The 19,569-nt window shown below is 37.7% G+C and overlaps 1 protein-coding gene across 2 annotated transcripts in view; it reads left to right on the top strand.

The window, feature by feature from the left end:
- Positions 1 to 19,569, top strand: part of STRBP (spermatid perinuclear RNA binding protein) — a 60,704-nt gene that overhangs the window by 7,662 nt on the left and 33,473 nt on the right. For both annotated transcript variants that reach the window (XM_025359911.1, XM_025359910.1), the window contains 7 exons: positions 2,739 to 2,904; positions 6,857 to 7,001; positions 16,127 to 16,218; positions 16,743 to 16,838; positions 17,981 to 18,092; positions 18,759 to 18,856; positions 19,068 to 19,179. In XM_025359911.1, coding sequence (XP_025215696.1) covers positions 2,739 to 2,904; positions 6,857 to 7,001; positions 16,127 to 16,218; positions 16,743 to 16,838; positions 17,981 to 18,092; positions 18,759 to 18,856; positions 19,068 to 19,179 — 821 coding nt within the window. The remainder of the gene's footprint in view (positions 1 to 2,738; positions 2,905 to 6,856; positions 7,002 to 16,126; positions 16,219 to 16,742; positions 16,839 to 17,980; positions 18,093 to 18,758; positions 18,857 to 19,067; positions 19,180 to 19,569) is intronic.

Here is a 19,569-nt window from a genome sequence, read left to right on the forward strand (position 1 = left end):
TTATCTTCCTTCCTCCACTCCTGTTTTACTTGTGAAATTTCCTGTGCTCCAAACTTGGTTATAAAAAAACGAGTGACTCAGAATCATTAACAAACTTTAACTTGCTTAAGGCTACTTAGTAAATATGTGTGGTTGAGCCAGGATTCATATTCAAGTTTCTCTGACTCCAGATCCAGGTTTCTGAGCATCTATGCTTCAATTTCCTGTGAATAACATGTGAAAATACAGAGCAGGGAGAGATGATGATGTGCTGGTTCTGGGAGTCTGCAAAAGCTCTATGAAGGAGGTAGCACTTGGAATAGGCTCAGAGGATGGATGGGTGGGTAGGGTTTTGGCAGGTGGTGAAAGTGAAAGAAAAAAATAAATCTCAGCACTGATCTAGGTATGAGAAAGTATAGGAATTGTTTGAGGAATAATAATAACTGTTATTTACTGAGCTGTTAATATCTCTTGGGCTCTGGCCAAGGTTTATTACATATATTCTCACTACCACTCTGTGAGAAAGGTATTATTCCTGTTTTACAAATGAGGAAGCAGGTTCAAAAGAAGTCAAGTTATTTGAAATTTGTCCAGTGTCACACAGTAAGTAGCAGAGCCAGGATTTGAACCAGGAAGCGATGTCATTTTCTAAATTGCTTTCCAATATGGTAGGTGTCCAAGTGTTCAGTGGGACACCAAGGAAATAGTAGGTAGAGTGTTACCCAGTCTGTGCCTTTGGAAGATTATTCTGGTTGCTGTATACAGTACTTTGGAGATGACAGAGGTCAGTCAGAAAGGCCAGTGAGGAGGAGGTTATTGAGGTGGTCTACATGAGAGGTAATAAAAGCCTGAAGAAACTGGTTTGCAAGTTTGATGGTGAGTATACAGGGAGAATTTATAAACCATTACAATATTAGATTTGGAAGAATGAGAGGACAAGGATACAGAGGAAGAAGAAATCAAAGATGACTGATTGTCTATTGTTATTATCAGACAATTGCTTACACTTGGGTCACCTGCTTTAAAATGCTTTTTATGTCTATATTTATACCACCTTTATCGTTTTTCATTGATTTAATGTTTATTGAATCTCTATAAGTGTGCCAGGCACTGAACCCATGGCTGGATTATTTATAACTTCCTTTCTAGTTTCCACTGCCACAATTTGTTTCTCTCCTTTCTCCCTTTCCATTTTATTCTCAACTCTACTGATTCTTGCCCAACTCTGCTGATTCTTTGCTTATAGCTAGAATGACTGTTTTCCATCTAGGCAGATCAAGATTCTGCTGAAGTCAGACTTTCAGTTTGCCTTGCTTGACATCTCTAATTTTGACCTCTCCCTTTTCTGAACTTGGGAAGCAATCATATAATGTAAGGGACCTGAATGTTGTGGTCAGAACAACTTAGGTTTGAATTTAGGCTTTGCCATTTTACTTTCGTGGTGAACTTGAACAATTAACTTTTCTGAGGCTCATATTTCTTGTCTTCCAAATGGAAGCTTGTGGTGAGATTTAAGTGAGAATATGTGACACCTGTTTGTGCTCAGATGTTACTTTCTTTTCCCCTTTTAAGCAGGGCACTTAAACTGTTACTGCTTTTGTTGCTTAACTACAGAGTAAGCCTCAGGAGCAAGAGAGACTGCAACTCCTGTAATATGTTTGCCATATTCAAACTCTTGCTTATTTGTTGAAAGACGGTTAAGCTTAGTTAATATTTTCACTTGTGATTAAGGGAAATGAACCAATAAGAAACTTTTAGAATTAAAATCAAGGATAGATGAGCACTTTTCTTATGCACCATTCATGAGTTGATGTTCTTTGAGTGTTTGCTCTTTTAGCTACTCCTGGATTTGGAATACATATGCTGGCAGTTTAATCTTTCCTTCCTTAGCTCTATACTTTTATCACATTTTTCTCCCTTCCCCATAAGCTGATATAGAATGGGAGGCATTTTAGAGTGATATAGTTGGGAGGAACTTTAGCTCATCTAGCCAATAGTCATTTTACTGTTGTGGATACTGAGTCAGCAGGCACCACGAGTAGAATCCAGGTCTTTTCGATTTCTGTGCTGATGTTCTTTCTCAATATACTGTGGTATTCATGTTCCTCACAAATTCCCTAATTACTCCTAAAACAGAAGGAAGTTTATTTTATTTTTATTTTTTGAGACAGGATCTCATTCTGTCACCCAGGCTGGAGTGCAGTGGTGCAAACATGGTTCAGTGCAGCCTCGAACTCCTGGGCTCAATCCTCTCTTCTTAGCTTCCTGAGTAGCTGGCACTACAGGTGCATGCCACTATGCCTGGCTAATTAAAAAAAATTTTTTTTGTGGTGACAGGGTCTTTCTGTGTTGGCCCAGGTTGGTCTTGAACTACTGGGCTCAAGTGATCCTCCTGCGTTGACCTCCCAAAGTGTTGGGATTACAGGCATGAGCCACTGCACCTGGCCAGAAGGAAATTTAAAAAGAACAATTTGAAAAAATATTTAAGAGGATGCAGCATTTTTTAGTTTTCTTAAGCAATATAAATGTAGTAAAGAATTACAAGATCTGTAGTATGAAATATGTTCCCCATTGAATCCTTGAGGAAAGATAGATACTTTATAAGCCTCAAATCTGAGACTTAATTTTGTGGATACCTGGATGTTTGGATTTACATACTTCCTTATCAGTTCATTAGGATATTCAGGAAGCCAAGTGATGATTAAGTTATAGTTTGGGAAATAGGTTGTGAAAGTAATCATGCAGACTTTTATTTTTAGGGATCAAGGTGGTCGGACATTGTGTGGTGTAATGAGGATTGGCCTGGTTGCAAAAGGCTTGCTGATTAAAGATGATATGGACTTGGAGCTGGTTTTAATGTGCAAAGACAAACCCACAGAGACCCTGTTAAATACAGTCAAAGATAATCTTCCTATTCAGATTCAGGTGAGTACAGTTTAACTGCACCTCTAGGCGAATTTGTAAAAAGGTGAAAATAGGTAGTGACTTTGAAAAAATTATTAACCAGAATTGATAATAGCAAGGATAGACACAGACAAAATAAGTACTGCTACTCTGGGTCAATGACTAATTCATCATAGTTAAAGCAAACTTCTGGTGATTTGTACTCAGGATATATTTACTAAATTAAGATGGCCATTAAGGAACTGTCTTAAACTTTTCCATTGTGTCTTGCTGAGAATCTTCATTTTTTCCAGACTAGGTCTCACCATTATAAAGTTCTTGGAAGGGCTGGTATAATGCAGAAAATAATTGGAAGATTGAAAACAACCTAGACTAGATACTTTCTAGAGACTAAGAGACTTTCTTATCAATGAGAGACTTTCATAGAAAGTAATTTTTAAAACTGAAGACTCAGTTTTTTGTCACCTATTTGTTCTGTTAATGGGAAATCACTGTTCATTTCTTGTCTCCAAACCTTTTTTACACTGGGATGCATTTAGAAAAATTTGATGTTGGCATGTTCCCTGAAGGATGCTGCTGAAGGCTGAAGCCTCCTTAGGGATGAAGGTAACCATTCTGGGGTTCTGGTCATTCTAGGACCTGCCCTGCCAGCCTACCCCAAGGACTCATTGCATCACTGGGAATCTGTGATCATCTTTCAGTATCAGATGCGTATTGTCTGTGGTCCAATTAAATTACAGCTTTTGATAATTTTATATCAGTTTGTCTTCATATCAATGTCATAGAAATAAATGTTGGTCCATAGGTCCAAACTTGTGAATTGTTGAATGCTTCCCTCCACCACTCACTTTTTAAAATTTAGTTTCTTTTATTTGTATATCTTTTAAAAGGGGTCTTTTTTTCAAGATGTATGAATTCTAAGTTTGTTTTTATTCGCTTTGTTACTAGATCATTTTCTTTTATATTCACCAATAGACCCTCAAAACCATCTCTGATTTTTTAGTACCATTCTTGACACTCAGATTTATTTTACTGATTGGCACATTCTCCTGTATTAATTTTGGGGACACTATTTTATCATTTTATCTTAATATATGGTTTTTAAAGTGACAGAACATACTTGGCTTTTCCACTTTCAATTTTGATGGAGAAATGTTTTCTGGTCTTTCATAGGGTTGAATTTATTTACCTTTCCCTCCCTTTTAAAAAAATCCTTTTGTGATCATTTGGGGGAAGGAGAGTGGAATATAGCTTTATGTATTAAACATGGAGTAAAGCTTTACAAAGTGGAAAGCTCATTAATGGGCTTTCTGGCTAACTATACTTGTAGTTTATTAGAATATTAATAAAGTTCCCATTTCAATTTTTTATGTTGTTTTAACATTTAATCTGTATTTCTGCTGTTAGTATAGTAAACATCATTACTCTTAAATCTAGAATTATCAGAATCAGACATACTAGTGGCTTTTTCACCCACCTCACCCCCTTTCTGTTCATTTCATGAATCTTGTTTCTTATGAGAATGATCATATTCCTCATCCTCAGATGTTGCAGCATTGAAAAGGGGTTGAGAACCAGTGCAATAGTAAATCGGAGTTCTTATTCAGAAAATCTGTCACATCTTTCCTGTTTTGAAGATATAGAAGATTGGGCCAAGCTTTAGTTGGCATTGTTAGAGCTTTCTCTGTGCGGATCACAACTTTGAACTCCACATTGTTTCTCTCTTGAGTGAGGGTGTTTATGAGCACCGCAGTTTAAAAATGTTCCTTTCTAGTTAGCAAGTATTCAAGGGGGTTACACTGGAGGGTGTACAGGGTATACACACCATCTCAAATTTTAGGAGACTGAAGGTTTTTAGGCTAAAGAAGACTAAAAAAGATATAAATATCTTTAGGTCTTCGAAATGTTATCTGGCAGAAGGTAAAAGAGGTATGAACTCTTAAGATTAATGGTGGAAATTAGGAGAAGTATCTTTCAATTTAACATAGCCAATAGATTTCTCCAACAATAAATCTATGTTTGGGTAAAGATACATTTTCTTGTAAAATGGGAATGATGATTGTACACTAATCTCAGATTAAAATATAGACATGTACACACATGCCCACATATATACACATATGTGTACGTGTATTGTTACTAATAATATTCATGAAATTGTTTTAAGTGTGACTTTTACAATTAAACCTTTCCCCCCGAGCACCCTCCACCCCTGCCTCCCCCTGCCCTGCCCAGTTTTCATGGTGTTTGTGTGGAAAACCAGTATCTGATATGATATTATTTTCTTATGGACCAAAAATCTTTTTCCTGAGCACTTAACATAGCAAACCTTTCAGTTATCTAACTACTTTAGTTAGCTGAGGTTATACCTTACCTTTTCTCTTCATATTCTTTCCTAAGATGATTTTAGAACTTCTTTGAGCAAAGGAGGAGGAGGATGACTAAAACCAGAAATCACTGAAAATTAGTCTAGCACAAAATGCATATCATGTTTATTATTTTGGGTGTGTCTTATGGTGATCGACATGCATAATTGAAAAATGAAGTTCAATTTATTCTTTGATAGACATCTTTAATGCTCTTTTAGTGACAAAATGAATGTGAGCTGTTTTTTGCAGTTTCTTTATATTCTGGTTCTTTTATCTACTGTATGGCCTTTCCCTTCCTTGGCTTCCTCTATTCAAAAGTAGGATAATGAGTTTTCCCTTTCCTACTTTTTTGGGATAGTTTAATGGTAAAATGCTATTTTTATGTAAGTGACTTTGAATTCTTTGAATACACACTGATGAGCAGGGGACCTGGTAGTGTCTCCATTCAGCCTGGCTACTGTATGTCAGGTAATAGATACTGAATTTCACCACTAAGAAGAAAAGCCGGGCCGGGCGCGGTGGCTCAAGCCTGTAATCCCAGCACTTTGGGAGGCCGAGACGGGCGGATCACGAGGTCAGGAGATCGAGACCATCCTGGCTAATGTGGTGAAACCCCGTCTCTACTAAAAAAATACAAAAAACTAGCCGGGCGAGGTGGCGGACGCCTGTAGTCCCAGCTACTCGGGAGGCTGAGGCAGGAGAATGGCGTGAACCCGGGAGGTGGAGCTTGCAGTGAGCTGAGATCCGGCCACTGCACTCCAGCTTGGGTGACAGAGCGAGACTCCGTCTCAAAAAAAAAAAAAAAAAAAAAAGAAGAAAAGCCCTGTGTAACTTATTAAATCATATATTTAATGTATAATAATATAGTAAACATAACTTAATATATAATTCTGACTGGGCGATTACTTTGTGGGAGGCCCCTACTTAAATCGTATGTTCGTTTATATTTGTATGTTAAAAGAAGCAATGTAGGTTTTCTGTAGATGTCAGATGACTTGTCCCATAGCGGTAGGTCCCATTGGAAGATCTCTGAGACCTGTTATCAGAGAAGGGAAGGAGTTACTTGTTTATACTCATTGTTTCCTCCTGGTGAGTGACTGTGCAGAGATACTTTTTCATTCGTGCTTATTTGGTGCTCTTTGAAAAGCTCCATAATCTTATAAGTTTTTGCCAAGTAGGAGTTCCTGTTTAGGCTGTTCTACAAAAAGAGCTATTGTTTTGGAGAGCAGTCCCAGCTATTTATTATTTTATAATAGTTCCTGTAATAATTTTAAGAACAATAATTTACCATATATCACATACTGATGCTGTTGGCATTTTACTTTCAAATATTAGAATGGTTTTAAATATTGTTTCATAATTGTATGGATGGTTGACATTGTGGTTGCTTTGTAAAGAATGGAGAAAGAGGGTTTTCTTGTAAGTTGGGAGGAGAGAAAAGTGTTATCCGCAGTAAAGAACTAGTTACAGGCTTTCTTTGCCGTTTGAGCACAGTAATATTAATAGTTAATAACATTTGAGAACTTAGTACAACCATTCGTTTTTTTTCTTTTGAGATTTCAGTCTAATTAACTGGGTGATTTTGAAATCTTGGTGACTTTCAGAAACTCACAGAAGAGAAGTATCAAGTGGAACAATGTGTAAATGAGGCATCTATTATAATTCGGAATACAAAAGAGCCCACACTAACTTTGAAGGTGATACTTACCTCACCTCTAATTAGGGACGAATTGGAGAAGAAAGATGGAGGTACACATGCATATATATGTATATATTTGTTGTTGTTTGTTTTCTTCATATAAAAGCTATGTTAACAATGTTTTATGGATTTAGGAAATAACAACAGCCTTTGTTTTATGCCACTCTATTTAATAGCATTTTAAATGGCTTTGTTTCTACATAATCAGTATATTTTGCAAAAATGTATGAATTCAAAATATAAAATGTTATTTCAAAAACCTGTGCTTGTCTTGTTGGTTTTTTTTTTTTTTTTTTTTTTTTTTTTTTTGAGACGGAGTCTTGCTCTGTCGCCCAGGCTGGAGTGCTGTGGCCGGATCTCAGCTCACTGCAAGCTCCGCCTCCCGGGTTCCCGCCATTCTCCTGCCTCAGCCTCCCGAGTAGCTGGGACTACAGGCGCCCGCCACCTCGCCCGGCTAGTTTTTTGTATTTTTTAGTAGAGACGGGGTTTCACCGTGTTAGCCAGGATGGTCTCGATCTCCTGACCTCGTGATCCGCCCGTCTCGGCCTCCCAAAGTGCTGGGATTACAGGCTTGAGCCACCGCGCCCGGCCGTCTTGTTGGTTTTAACTCTGCTTTAATTTTTATACCATTTGCTGTTCTGTTTTACTTTGTCTAGTATTACATTAAGTTATTGGTATCAGCCAACTTATTCTATGTAGTTTGTCTTAATGGTCAGATTTCAGGATTAAATGTAGTCCAAAACAGAATTGTTTTCAAATTTACTCATTGCTCCAAAATTACTTGCATCCTGGTTGGGCGTGGTGGCTCATGCCTGTGATCCCAGCACTTTGGGAGGCCGAGGTGGGTGGATTGATTGAGGCCAGGAGTTCGAGACAAACCTGGCCAACTTGGCGAAACCCCGACTACTGAAAATACAAAAAAATTAGCCAGGCGTGGTGGTGGGTGCCTGTAATCCCAGCTACTCGGGAGGCTGACACACGAGAATTGCTTGAACCCAGGAAGTGGAGGTTGCATTGAGCTGAGATCACAACACTGCACTCCAGCCTGGGTGACAGAGCAAGACTCCACCAAAAAAAAGAAAAAAAAAAAAATTACTTGCATCATATTGCTCTTGACTTCTAATAGCTATATAATCTTGTAAGATTTGTACATGTCTGTGTCTAGATTTGTTTTATAGTGTAAGGGATGTAAATTGGGTAACTGAATTTTTTTAATGGATAATGTTGAGTAAATTTTTTCTAGGAGGTTTGTGACCCTGTTAACATTTTGAATATGATTTATGTGAGAATCATTCTTTAAACTAACTTTCTTCTGAAGTTAAGAAGAATTGCTGTCTGGCAATGTCATCCTCATAAAAGTAGAGTGAGAAATCTATTCAGTTATTGGTAGTTTTGAGAAGTTCATGATGGGGTTGTGGTGGGCTTCTGTTTCTGATGTTTTTATCTTGTCAAGTTAGCTTGTTTCTGCCTCTCATTCCCTTGAAACTTGCCAGGTGGTATTTCTCCTGTGTCAAACCTTTGACCAACTGGCCACTCTGTCATGACAGTTTAGAGGCAGTGCAGCCTATCTGGGCCAGTGGGGACTCCCTGTTGCTATTTTTCATCACCAGACTTTCAACAAGTCCCATTGCTTACTCCCTTACCTGAAATACCAGTGCCACAATAAATATTGGTTAGTTTCTTAGTTTATTTCAACTTGGTAATAAGGGTAGAGAAAAAGGTACCAGTAAAGTTAGAATTTTAATTTTTGAGAGACATGACTCATAGAATCACTTAAGGTAAAAGTGGTAGACTCTTTTTTAAAAAAATGCTTTTTGGGATAACTAAAATCATCTATATCATAACTCAACAGATACAAACCAGACACATTTATGAGTCATATTTTAAAATCAAAGGGCATCCAATCTATAATTGAGCTTATGCCTATGCATTAAATTTTTTTTTGCTGTATGTAGTATCTATGGCACCTCTGAAGAACCAATCTTAAATGGCTTAATTTTTTTAACAGCTTTACAGTTCACCATTAACTGTAGAACTATAAAATGATTTCTGCAGTGTCAAGATAAATGTTAATTCTGGTAAGATGTGTTCTACTTGACCCTCTAGTATAAAACCAACCATTTCTAAGTAGTGTTGTAATTATAGGTATTATTAAAAATTATTTGAGTATATAGGGAGATGAGAAAAAGACTGAAGTTGCCAAAGGCTAGGTTAATTACATGTTTGCTTATATCTGTCAGCATCTCTTTCATTTCTTTTTTGAAAGTATTAAGGGAACTTCAGTCGTCATTATTCCTGTGGTTTTGTGTACTTACATGAGATTTTGTCATAGCTTTCAGTGATACCTTTAAACTTGGTCTGTTGCCTTTAACTTCTGTTTAGAGAAGCTGAAAACATTCCTAGTATATTGTACCCTTGCTGGAACACTATTATAGAATAGATTTTGTAATAAAGTAAGAGAGTCATAGTCTCTGTTCAAGGTGTTTGAATTACTGAAGGATCCAAAGACCTCTATGAGCTGATTCTCATCAGCTGTTATATGGGATCAGGTAAGGTGAAGGAATCAGCTTTGATCTAAAGTTTTATACATCTTACTTTTTTTTTTTGAATGACAGAAAAATTTGCTTTGCTGTTGTCCTTAACATCCCAGCCCTGTTGACTCACTTGATATCTTTTATAGTTTCCTCATTTTGTCTAACCTGGGCTTTGTCAAAGACAATTTTTGATCTTTGCTACTGGTTTGCATTTTCCCAGGCAACTTGGAGGATCTGGTCTATCATTATGCACTTCAGACCTGGGCTGTACCATTCTGTTTTCTCACACTAGACAGCTCCTCATCCCCTTGATGCAATTCTTTTCAGCTGCATGGAATAAAAGCACAAGATTCATTCGGGTCCCAAGAATTTGTGGGGCTGAAAGTTATCCTTTTTTCTCCGAATTTATACTCTTTTTTTTTTTTTCTCCAAGTTAAAAAAAAAATCTATTGTAACTTTTTTCTTGGAGACATTTTCCTATATATCTCAACTTTCCTTCACCTACCCCCACCCAAACAAACTGTTCACAATACATACACACTTCACATCTTTCTTTTCTCTCTCTTGCCACGTATTTGGGTAAAATCTAAAAAAGAAAAAAAAAATAGCATGGTTGAAAGCAGACAGAACCAGAGGACTAGGGCGTGAAACTTACTTTCTCAGAATTGTGCAGAATGGATCTAAGTACCTACTCCTTTCAAATCACGATTTACATTTTAAATTGCCATAATACAGAGTGAATCTCTTTGGTATTGTTTACTGTTTCATAGGTAAGTTTCCTCCCATGTTGTGCGTCTTCTTTCTGTATTCTAACCCTTTACTTGAAGGCCCTGTAGAATAACCGTGTCCCCATTACTACATGTTTCCTGCTAATGAAGGCATAGAAGCACAGATCTTGGTGTGCAGCAGTCTTTTGTTTGGCTTATTTTGTTGTTTGTTGTTGTTGTTGGAGACAGTCTTGCTTTGTTTCCCAGGCTGGAGTGCAGTTGCATGATTTCAGCTCACTGCAACCTCTGCCTCCCGGGTTCAAGCAATTCTCGTGCCTCAGCCACCTGAGTAGCTGGGACTATAGGCTCATGCCACCATGCCCGGCTAATTTTTTCTATTTTAGTAGAGATGAGGTTTTGCCATGTTGCCCAGACTGGCCTCGAATTCCTGAGCTCAGGCAATTTGCCCGCCTCGGCCTCCCAAACTGCTAGGATTACAGGTGTGAGTCAGTGTGCCTGGCCTTGTTTGACTCTTAACTCCATTAGTTGCTATTGCTGTGTGACCTTGGGTAGGTTTCCTCATTTTTAAGTGTGGATTATAAATACCTTAGAAAGTTGTTTTAAGTGAGAGAATTTATGTAATGTGACTTGTACAATAACTGGCACAAAGCAGTTGCTCAGTAAATAGTAGTTGTCAACTTATTGAACCCACCTACTCAAACTGCCTTAACAGTGAAAATCATGTGCACATGGTGGGTCAGAAGAAGTCAACCCAAGCTCAGTTAAACTCTTCAACACCCAGTGATGTGTAGTATTAGAATCAGTATACTGGTTTATGCAGTGCTAATGATAAAAACCTGGTATATTGTACCTTGTAATTCAGGTGTCTTTTTGCCTGTCCTTTATCCTTAGCATCTCTAAGGATACCTGATACATAGTAGATGATTTTTTTAAAAGCCCTATAAATCTGTTAAGTGAATTAACATAGTCAGTATATTGTCTGATTAAATAGGACTCTCTAGTGTGTAAGAAGTATTAATGGGCATCTCATAGCTCAAGTAATATATATTGAAGATTAATCTCTGTTAAGATATTTTTATAACCTACCATGTGATAAGCACTTCCTCATATATGATTTATTTTAAAAGCCCTCACACGGCCCTATGGGGTAGCTAATTGCCATTTTATAAATGAGGAAAATCTCACATTTTACCCAGCTCTCCTGACTTTATGTCTAGTATGCAGGCCACTTCCCATTATTGTCTAAGAGTACTGCATGAGTGGTTAGGCTGATCTGGTCATTCTGAGCTTCACACAGAGTCTCAATTTCTTTTGGTGCTTGTGATTTTAAATTAGAAATATATTTGCTATTGAAGGGGGTGATAAATTATCTGCTTATTTATAATGCAATTTGAAACCAGGTGGATAAGGAAACTACAGAGACACTTGTGGCTTAGACTAAGACACACCTCTCTCCTCAGTACTGGGGCAGATTTTCGGGGACTCTCAGAGAAGTTGCCTCATAGTCCCTTCATATTGGTGCCAGTGTGAACTCGCTCTTCTTGGCAGAAATTCACTAGCATGTGTCTTGCTAGGGTCAAGGCAGTAGGTTTTACAGCACAGCCATCACAACTGTGATGATAATGATGCAGCAGGCTCTATTTTCCTGCCTTCCCTAGTGTCTGGATCTATGTTATCCAGGGCAAACTTTTTTTTTTTTTTTTTTTTTTGAGACGGAGTCTCGCTCTGTCGCCAGGCTGGAGTGGAGTGCAGTGGCACGATTTCAGCTCACTGCAACATCCACCTCCCGGGTTCAAGAGATTCTTCTGCCTCAGTCTCCTGAATAGCTGGGACTACAGGCACTGGCCACCATGCCCAGCTAATTTTTATGTTTTCAGTAGAGATGGGGTTTCACCATGTTGGCCAGGATGGTCTTGATCTCTTAACCTTGTGATCTGCCTGCCTTGGCCTCCCAAAGTGCTGGGATTATAGGTGTGCGCCACTGCACCTGGTCAATCCAGGGCAAACTTTTAGGCACTGTCTTTCCAGTGGCAGACTGCCACTGAAGAAAAGTCATACCGAGTGACGTTAGTCACATAAATTAGGAGAACAGTGCTTTCTCTGTTCTACCTTATTGCTACATTTACCTGTTTATATTATTATGTGCCCATGTTTTGCATGGACAGTGGCTTAGGGCATGTCTTTTCTCCAGAAAGCGTCAAGGTGTCGAGAGAGAAGGGGCTGCCAGGATATTCTTAGGCTGATTAGAAAATTCTGTCAGCATAGACTTGGTAGCTCCGTTTCATCCTGATTGTCAAGGAGCCCCTCATGATACTGAGCTCAGTTATTTTAACTTTGAAGAGCCCGGGTTCCAGACATATAACTCCTGTTTAATGCAATCATGTTTTGTTTTTTTGCCTGCCCCTTCTCCAGGTTAGTGTTTTGTTAACAGGGATGGATAGCTAGCTTGCATGTAAGGCATTGAGAGAAACCAACCAACATTTCCTGTAGTATAGTGTGATTCTGGTCACTGATTTAACCTCTAACCAAATGAACATGGTTAGGCATAATAGACTTTCTAGTGCTTCCGTTGCCAGAATGTTGTGTGTACCTTCATGCCCTGATGCTAGGTTACTGAGTGGTAGATTTTCTTAAAAGCTGTATTTCTGGCCGGGTGCAGTGGCTCACACCTGTAATCGCAGCACTTTGGGAGGCTGGGGCGGGCAGATCACCTGAGGTCAGGAGTTTGAGACCAGTCTGGCCAACATGCTGAAACCCTGTCTCTACTAAAAATGCAAAAAATTAGCAGGGCATGGTGGTGTGCACCTGTAGTCCCAGCTATTTGGGAGGCCAAGGCACGAGAATTGCTTGAACCCAGGAGGCGGAGGTTGCAGTGAGCCGAGATCATGCCACTGCACTCCAGAGGGGAGACAAGAGTGAGATTCTGTCTCAAAAAACAAAACAAAAACAAAAACAAAACCCAAAAAACCCACTATATTTCTTTGCTTTTGGCATTTTTGTTACCTTCCAACCCCTGCCTCCCATGCTCTTCCTTATCTGTTTCACCGGTCACTGTAGGAGATAATGAAATGGCTCACAGTTCTATTGTTTCTAATTAAGAACTCCAAGATGTGTTATCAGAAAAGTTTTGATCCTCCTCAAAATTTAAATGCCTACATTAAAGTTCAGAAATATTAATATTGAGATTCTGCTACCAGGAGTAGCAGTGTTTTCCCAGCAGCAGCTTTGCGATTGCCAGATTAAATGAAGTTATTTTGAAAGGAATGAAAACATACATAAAACTGTATATTATTAATTATATAAAGGAAACAGGAAATCTATGCTTATAGGTAGCACTGTACTACTGTATGAATTTATATTGTTTTAGTATTAAGAACTTTGAAAAAGATAAAATGAGATGAATTATTATATCTCCTCTACTGTTTTCTACCTCCTGAATATTGAAGCCATTTTGGATCTTTTGATTTTCTGACTATCAGAGCATGAAGAAACGTGGTCATTCTGATGGTGATGGAAGAGGGAACCTGGTGCAAGTCTTCTGTTCAGTGCCTGTCCCTTTCATCTCTTTTTCGTAGAATCTGTTGTCTTCAAATGTTGACTGTCTGTAGCAAGCCGCTGTCTCAGTTTTCTAAAATAAGAGTTTGTGGTTACAATCGGACTTTGGGATGAAATAACTTACCAAAATATTTTTGCCATTGTCTCCCATTAAAAATATCTGTGTTACAATCAGAGTAAGATGCTGATTACAAGCTCTGATCCCTGGATGAAAATATTAGAAAGTACAATAAGAATTTTGGCTTGCCTTGCCTTTTCCTATCCTCTACCTTACTTCCCTCTTCCATTGTCTCCCTCTTCCTGGCATTCCTACTTGGTAAGATGATAGAATAAAATTTAGCTGGTCATAGTATTCATTTAAAAATTGACATCTTAAAAAATAAGGTCATACTATTTATTGGGATTACATTACTTAGCAGTCAGTCAACTTTTGTCATATCTAACTTTTAAGAGATTCTAAACATTCGTTTACAGTAGTTTGTTTTATCTGATATGTGAGCTTTACACAGATGCTTGTATTGACCACAGTTAAGCATTTTGACATAGAAACATTAAACTGAGCTACTTGTATATTTTGCATCACTATAAAGACAAAATTGATCACCTATGAAATGAATACCCATGTTACATTTGTTTATATTTATAAATCAGAGTAATAATCCTTTTTGAGGCTTCCCATTTTATGAGTAAAAGGGAGTAATAAAACATTGTATTCTGATTTTGTTAGCAGTGGTTAATGGGAAACAATGCAAATAACTGGTGTAGAGCTCACCTGGTCAGAAAATAAGTGTGTAGCACTTCAGCCTTTACAGTGTCATGGCCAGTAAAGAGAACCACAGTTCTTCCTTTAATAAATTTGTTTTCTATTGGCGTTATGCCTTTTTTAGTTAATTACATTTCATCAATTAGAATAAACATTGACTAGGTGCGATGGCTCACATCTGTAGTCCCAGCATTTTGGGAGGCCAAGGCAGGCAGATTGCTTGAGTCCAGGAGTTCGAGACTAGCCTAGGTAACATAGTGAGATCCCATATCTACAAAAAAATTAGCTGGGCATGGTGGCACATGCCTGTAGTCCCAGCTACTCAGGAGGGTGAGGTGGGAGCATCGCTCGAGCCTGGGAGGAGGAGGTTGCAGTGAGCTGAGATCATGCCAGTGCACTCCAGCCTGGGTGACAGAGGAAGAATCTGTCTCAAAAAAAGGAAAAAAAACCAACAACAACAAAATAAACATTGATTGCTGTAATAGGATCCTCTGATAATTGAAGGAATCAAAAAGTATCATTGTTCTTGCCTCCCATTTAGAAATACATACATTCTATTAGTTGGCCCACACAAACGCACTACCTCTATCCGATCTGTTACTGTCATGGCAATGCTGGGAAGAAGTGTTAGTGGGCTGTCTTATATTTAAGAGAATTCTTAAAGAGAATGGTAAATCTGACTTAATTGTATTAAACAAAGAATTATTACTCAAGAAGCATTTGCATATTGTGTACATTTAAATAATGTACCAACCCCCAAAATTTAAAAGCCCATTTTTCAGTAGCTTAGAGGAGATAAATTTGGCTGTCTAAACTGGAATTTCGTATCATATGACATCTTCTCAAATATGCGTATTTGCTGCTTTGGGCCATTTCATCCAACTAAGGCAAGCTGAATAGCCATAATTAAATAGTATTCTTTGTTGCTTTTTATTTTAAAAAGGCATATAAAACTTGAAACATAGTTCACTGTATTTTATATTTGTAATTTTAATAATTTTGGTTTAGAATAGGGAATTCCAAAGTGATACTTGAGTTCTCAATCATGGGGTGAAGTTTCTGTTAATGGTTATCTTGTTGAATGAGTTTAACTAGTGTAAAAAAATTGTCATCCTCAGTATATTCTCAATATATCTCATTGATATGAGACATAATTGATTTCCAGTGTTCCTTAAAAATGGTTAGAGATTTCTTCTGTTAAAAAAGTTGTTAATGCTATTGGTCCCAGATTTCCCTTCTTTACGTCCTGCCAAAGGAAAAAGTGCTATGTACTTATTTTGTGCCCTGAGATGTTATACATGCTTAATAAGATCCCAGATTGTAAGTAGCAGCTGTCATTGATTTGTTTACAGAATGAATTTTTCATGCTTCATTGTATTTGTGCACAGAACTACTCTGATGACTCTTTACTTAAATAATAATCATAGTGCACATAATTTTTTTAAAAAGTAACACAGCCCAATCAGGAAATTTTCTGGGAGTCTTATTAGTTCACTCAAATGCTATTATTCTTTTTATTTTTTATTGTTTGATAATTTGATAGGAATCCCTTGGTCAAATTGTATCTGTCTCTCTTTATCCCATTTTACCGTTAGAAAATGTTTCGATGAAAGATCCTCCGGACTTATTGGACAGGCAGAAATGCCTGAACGCCTTGGCGTCTCTTCGACATGCCAAATGGTTTCAGGTTGGCTTTTTGTTACTATCTTATTGTTATTAAGCTTTGCGCAAGTTTCATTTGGAACACCTGCCACTTAATTGGTCTCTGTGTACTACATAAAATGAGGGGTGCTTTCTAGCTCATAGTGTGGTTGTTGGAGTAATTGAGTTAATTTAGATATGTGCCTAGTATAGCTTCTGTAGTTCATGATGTTTTATTATCATATAATTCTTTTTGGCCTAGTATTCTGAATTTCAGATGGTTGCTTATAAAATCAAAATGCGTGAGAAAAGATAAAGGTTAAATTAGTTGATTGCCTGGAGTGGGGTTGCCATGAGACTAAGAAATTAATTTTAATATTATGGTCCTTTTATTTTTAAAATGTACCTTTTAAACCTCAATTTTACTACTTTTGATTAATTGGTTTTTTTTGTTGTTGTTTGCTTGATAACTGATGAATAATTTGCTACTTAGTATTCTCTTGAAAGAACCTGCCCAAAATGAAGAATAGATCTCAATAGGGATATCTGGAATCATTTTGTTTGTTTTAGGCAAGGGCAAATGGATTAAAATCATGTGTAATTGTCCTCCGCATTCTGCGTGATTTGTGCAACAGAGTCCCCACATGGGCACCATTGAAAGGATGGGTAAGTACTTAAATATGGCTAAAAGCAAATTTGGAAGCTGCAGCGGAGAAAATCCTATAGAAATGAGATGTTACTTTAAAATGGCTATCTCCTAAGTTAGTTAAGGCATGCATTATGTATGTTTGCCATGAAAAAAATAAAGCATATTTTTAAATGAATCCTTCTTTTGTGCATATAACCTGCCTCTTCTACTTCATTGTATTCATGTTACAGGGCTTGAAATATTTTTTTCTGACCAAAAGGTTTTATATCTTTTAGAAGTGAGTGTCTTCTTACACTGGTGGTTAATCACTTACTGTTCACCTGCTGCCCAAAAAAGCCTCCTTGGCTGACCCACTTCTCTTTTGGTGCCCCCTTGCATTACCATGAAAATTACCCAATAGGCTGGTATAAGGATCCTATACCTCTGTAGCTTTCTCTTTGAGTGGAGACATTTACAAATAAGTTCATGTTAGTAATTAAAGTCAGGCAAACAGTACACTTAACCCCATATGGATATCATTTATATATATTGTAAAATTGACTTAACTTGGAAATTATGCCTGCTCCAATCAAGACAACTTAAGAACATTATGAAACAATTTAAATAAAGCCATGAAAGATCATTTTATAAATGAATGTAGCAATGATTACTTTGACAAAATATCATGAGTTCTTAGTTTACTGAATCTGGAGATTTGGTCCTTTGTTCTAATTGTAATACTTGAGACAGGCTGTCTGAAGTGAAGTCTTATTATTATATTGAAATATCTGTGGTTTGTGTGCTTCCTAAGTGGGAGATAGGTGGGCTGGGTTTTGCACACTGGCTAGTTATTAGCTATTACTAACTTATATGAGGGCTTGTTAAGTCTTTGTTAAATGAATTAGAGACCTTAGTTTCTTTAGTGATCGTTTCTGGGTAAATAAATAAAAGTTTTTGTTACAAAAATGTCTTCTGAACATACAATCTTAAAAATACTTGATTTAAAAACTCTGCCCAGGATAAAGGTTGATAATCATGGGGAAAATGTTAAGTGGGCCCTAAATATTAAATTGAATTGCACTCTTTGGCCTCCCTTGTAGATAGAAATGTTAGCTCACATTTAACTGGAATCCTTTTAACCCTTGGTGCATGTACTAATTTGTAATTTAATATCTTCTAGCCACTAGAACTTATATGTGAAAAGTCTATAGGTACTTGTAATAGACCTTTGGGCGCTGGGGAGGCCTTGAGACGAGTAATGGAGTGTTTGGCATCTGGAATACTACTTCCTGGTAAGGGTTTCAAACTCTGGAAGCAGAACAATCAGCAAATCTCAGTTTAGTTTATTTTTTCTAAATATATGCCAAGTTTGTCCTCTACACAGGAAAATGTTGCATAGGAGTTCTTTTGCTTGGAATTTTGACAACTAGAATGCGTGTTGGAAAAGTGCTATAAAACTCTTTTTCAATAATTATAATTTGTGTTTTATATGTACTAACATAAAGGGTACTAATAATATATTGTGTCTGCTTTGAATTTGCTTTACCTCGAACTCCGAATTTGAAATTGCAGATGTTTAGTTAAAATGTATGAAGTTCGTTCTGTTTGTAGTCTGGTTTTAAATTTGGAAGAATTAAATTTGGTCTTATTTTCCATATGTAATCCCTTTTAAGATTTGGGCTGATTCATTGTGCTGTTTCTAAATTCTCAGAGTAAGACTCAGTTTTGGCCTTAGATATACAATGACTTCCAGTATAAAATAAGGACATACAAGTGCTAACATGTTGAAAATGAGAGTGTGTCCTTTTTACTCCACTTAACTGAGCAGACTTTTAACTTAGTTCCTCAGTTTTTGTTTTCATTTTCTCTTCATTCTCCCCAACTGTCTCTCTTTTGTTTCAGTTTACTGAATTCTAAATTCAGTTCTAAATGACACTTGTGTTTTTCCTTTGCCAAAGGTGGTCCTGGTCTTCATGATCCTTGTGAGCGAGACCCAACAGATGCTCTGAGCTATATGACCATCCAGCAAAAAGAAGATATTACCCACAGTGCACAGGTAGAAGATTGAGCATGCCACTCTGACTTACTAGTGAGATAAAATAACTTGATTTTCTCAATTGTTGTGTTCGAACACTTTTTTCTTGTGTGTTGTTAGGGACTTCTGCTGTTATAATGTCAGAATTTATGAGTATCTTTTTAGCTAGATGTTCTAAGGGCTTTATGAATGGCTACTGAAATGTGATTAAATATAATGCTTTGTTCTTTAGCACGCATTGAGACTATCAGCCTTTGGCCAGATTTACAAAGTGCTGGAGATGGACCCCCTTCCATCTAGTAAGCCTTTTCAGAAGTATTCCTGGTCAGTTACTGATAAAGAAGGTGAGTGTGGAAGTTTTTTATTAGGATTGGGGGTTGGCACTGGTAGAGATGATCATGGGATGCATCTCTTGTTACAACTTGGGGAACTTAATAATTGTGCATCCAAATCATGTATAAGAAGCTTTCTTCCTGGCCGGGCGCGGTGGCTCAAGCCTGTAATCCCAGCACTTTGGGAGGCCGAGGCGGGTGGATCACGAGGTCAGGAGATCGAGACCATCCTGGCTAACATGGTGAAACCCCGTCTCTACTAAAAATACAAAAAAACTAGCCGGGCGTGGTGGCGGGCGCCTGTAGTCCCAGCTACTCGGAGGCTGAGGCGGGAGAATGGCGTGAACCCGGGAGGCGGAGCTTGCAGTGAGCCGAGATCGCGCCACTGCACTCCAGCCTGGG

Source organism: Theropithecus gelada, chromosome 15 (genome assembly GCF_003255815.1).
Source record: "Theropithecus gelada isolate Dixy chromosome 15, Tgel_1.0, whole genome shotgun sequence".
Lineage (NCBI taxonomy): Eukaryota > Metazoa > Chordata > Mammalia > Primates > Cercopithecidae > Theropithecus > Theropithecus gelada.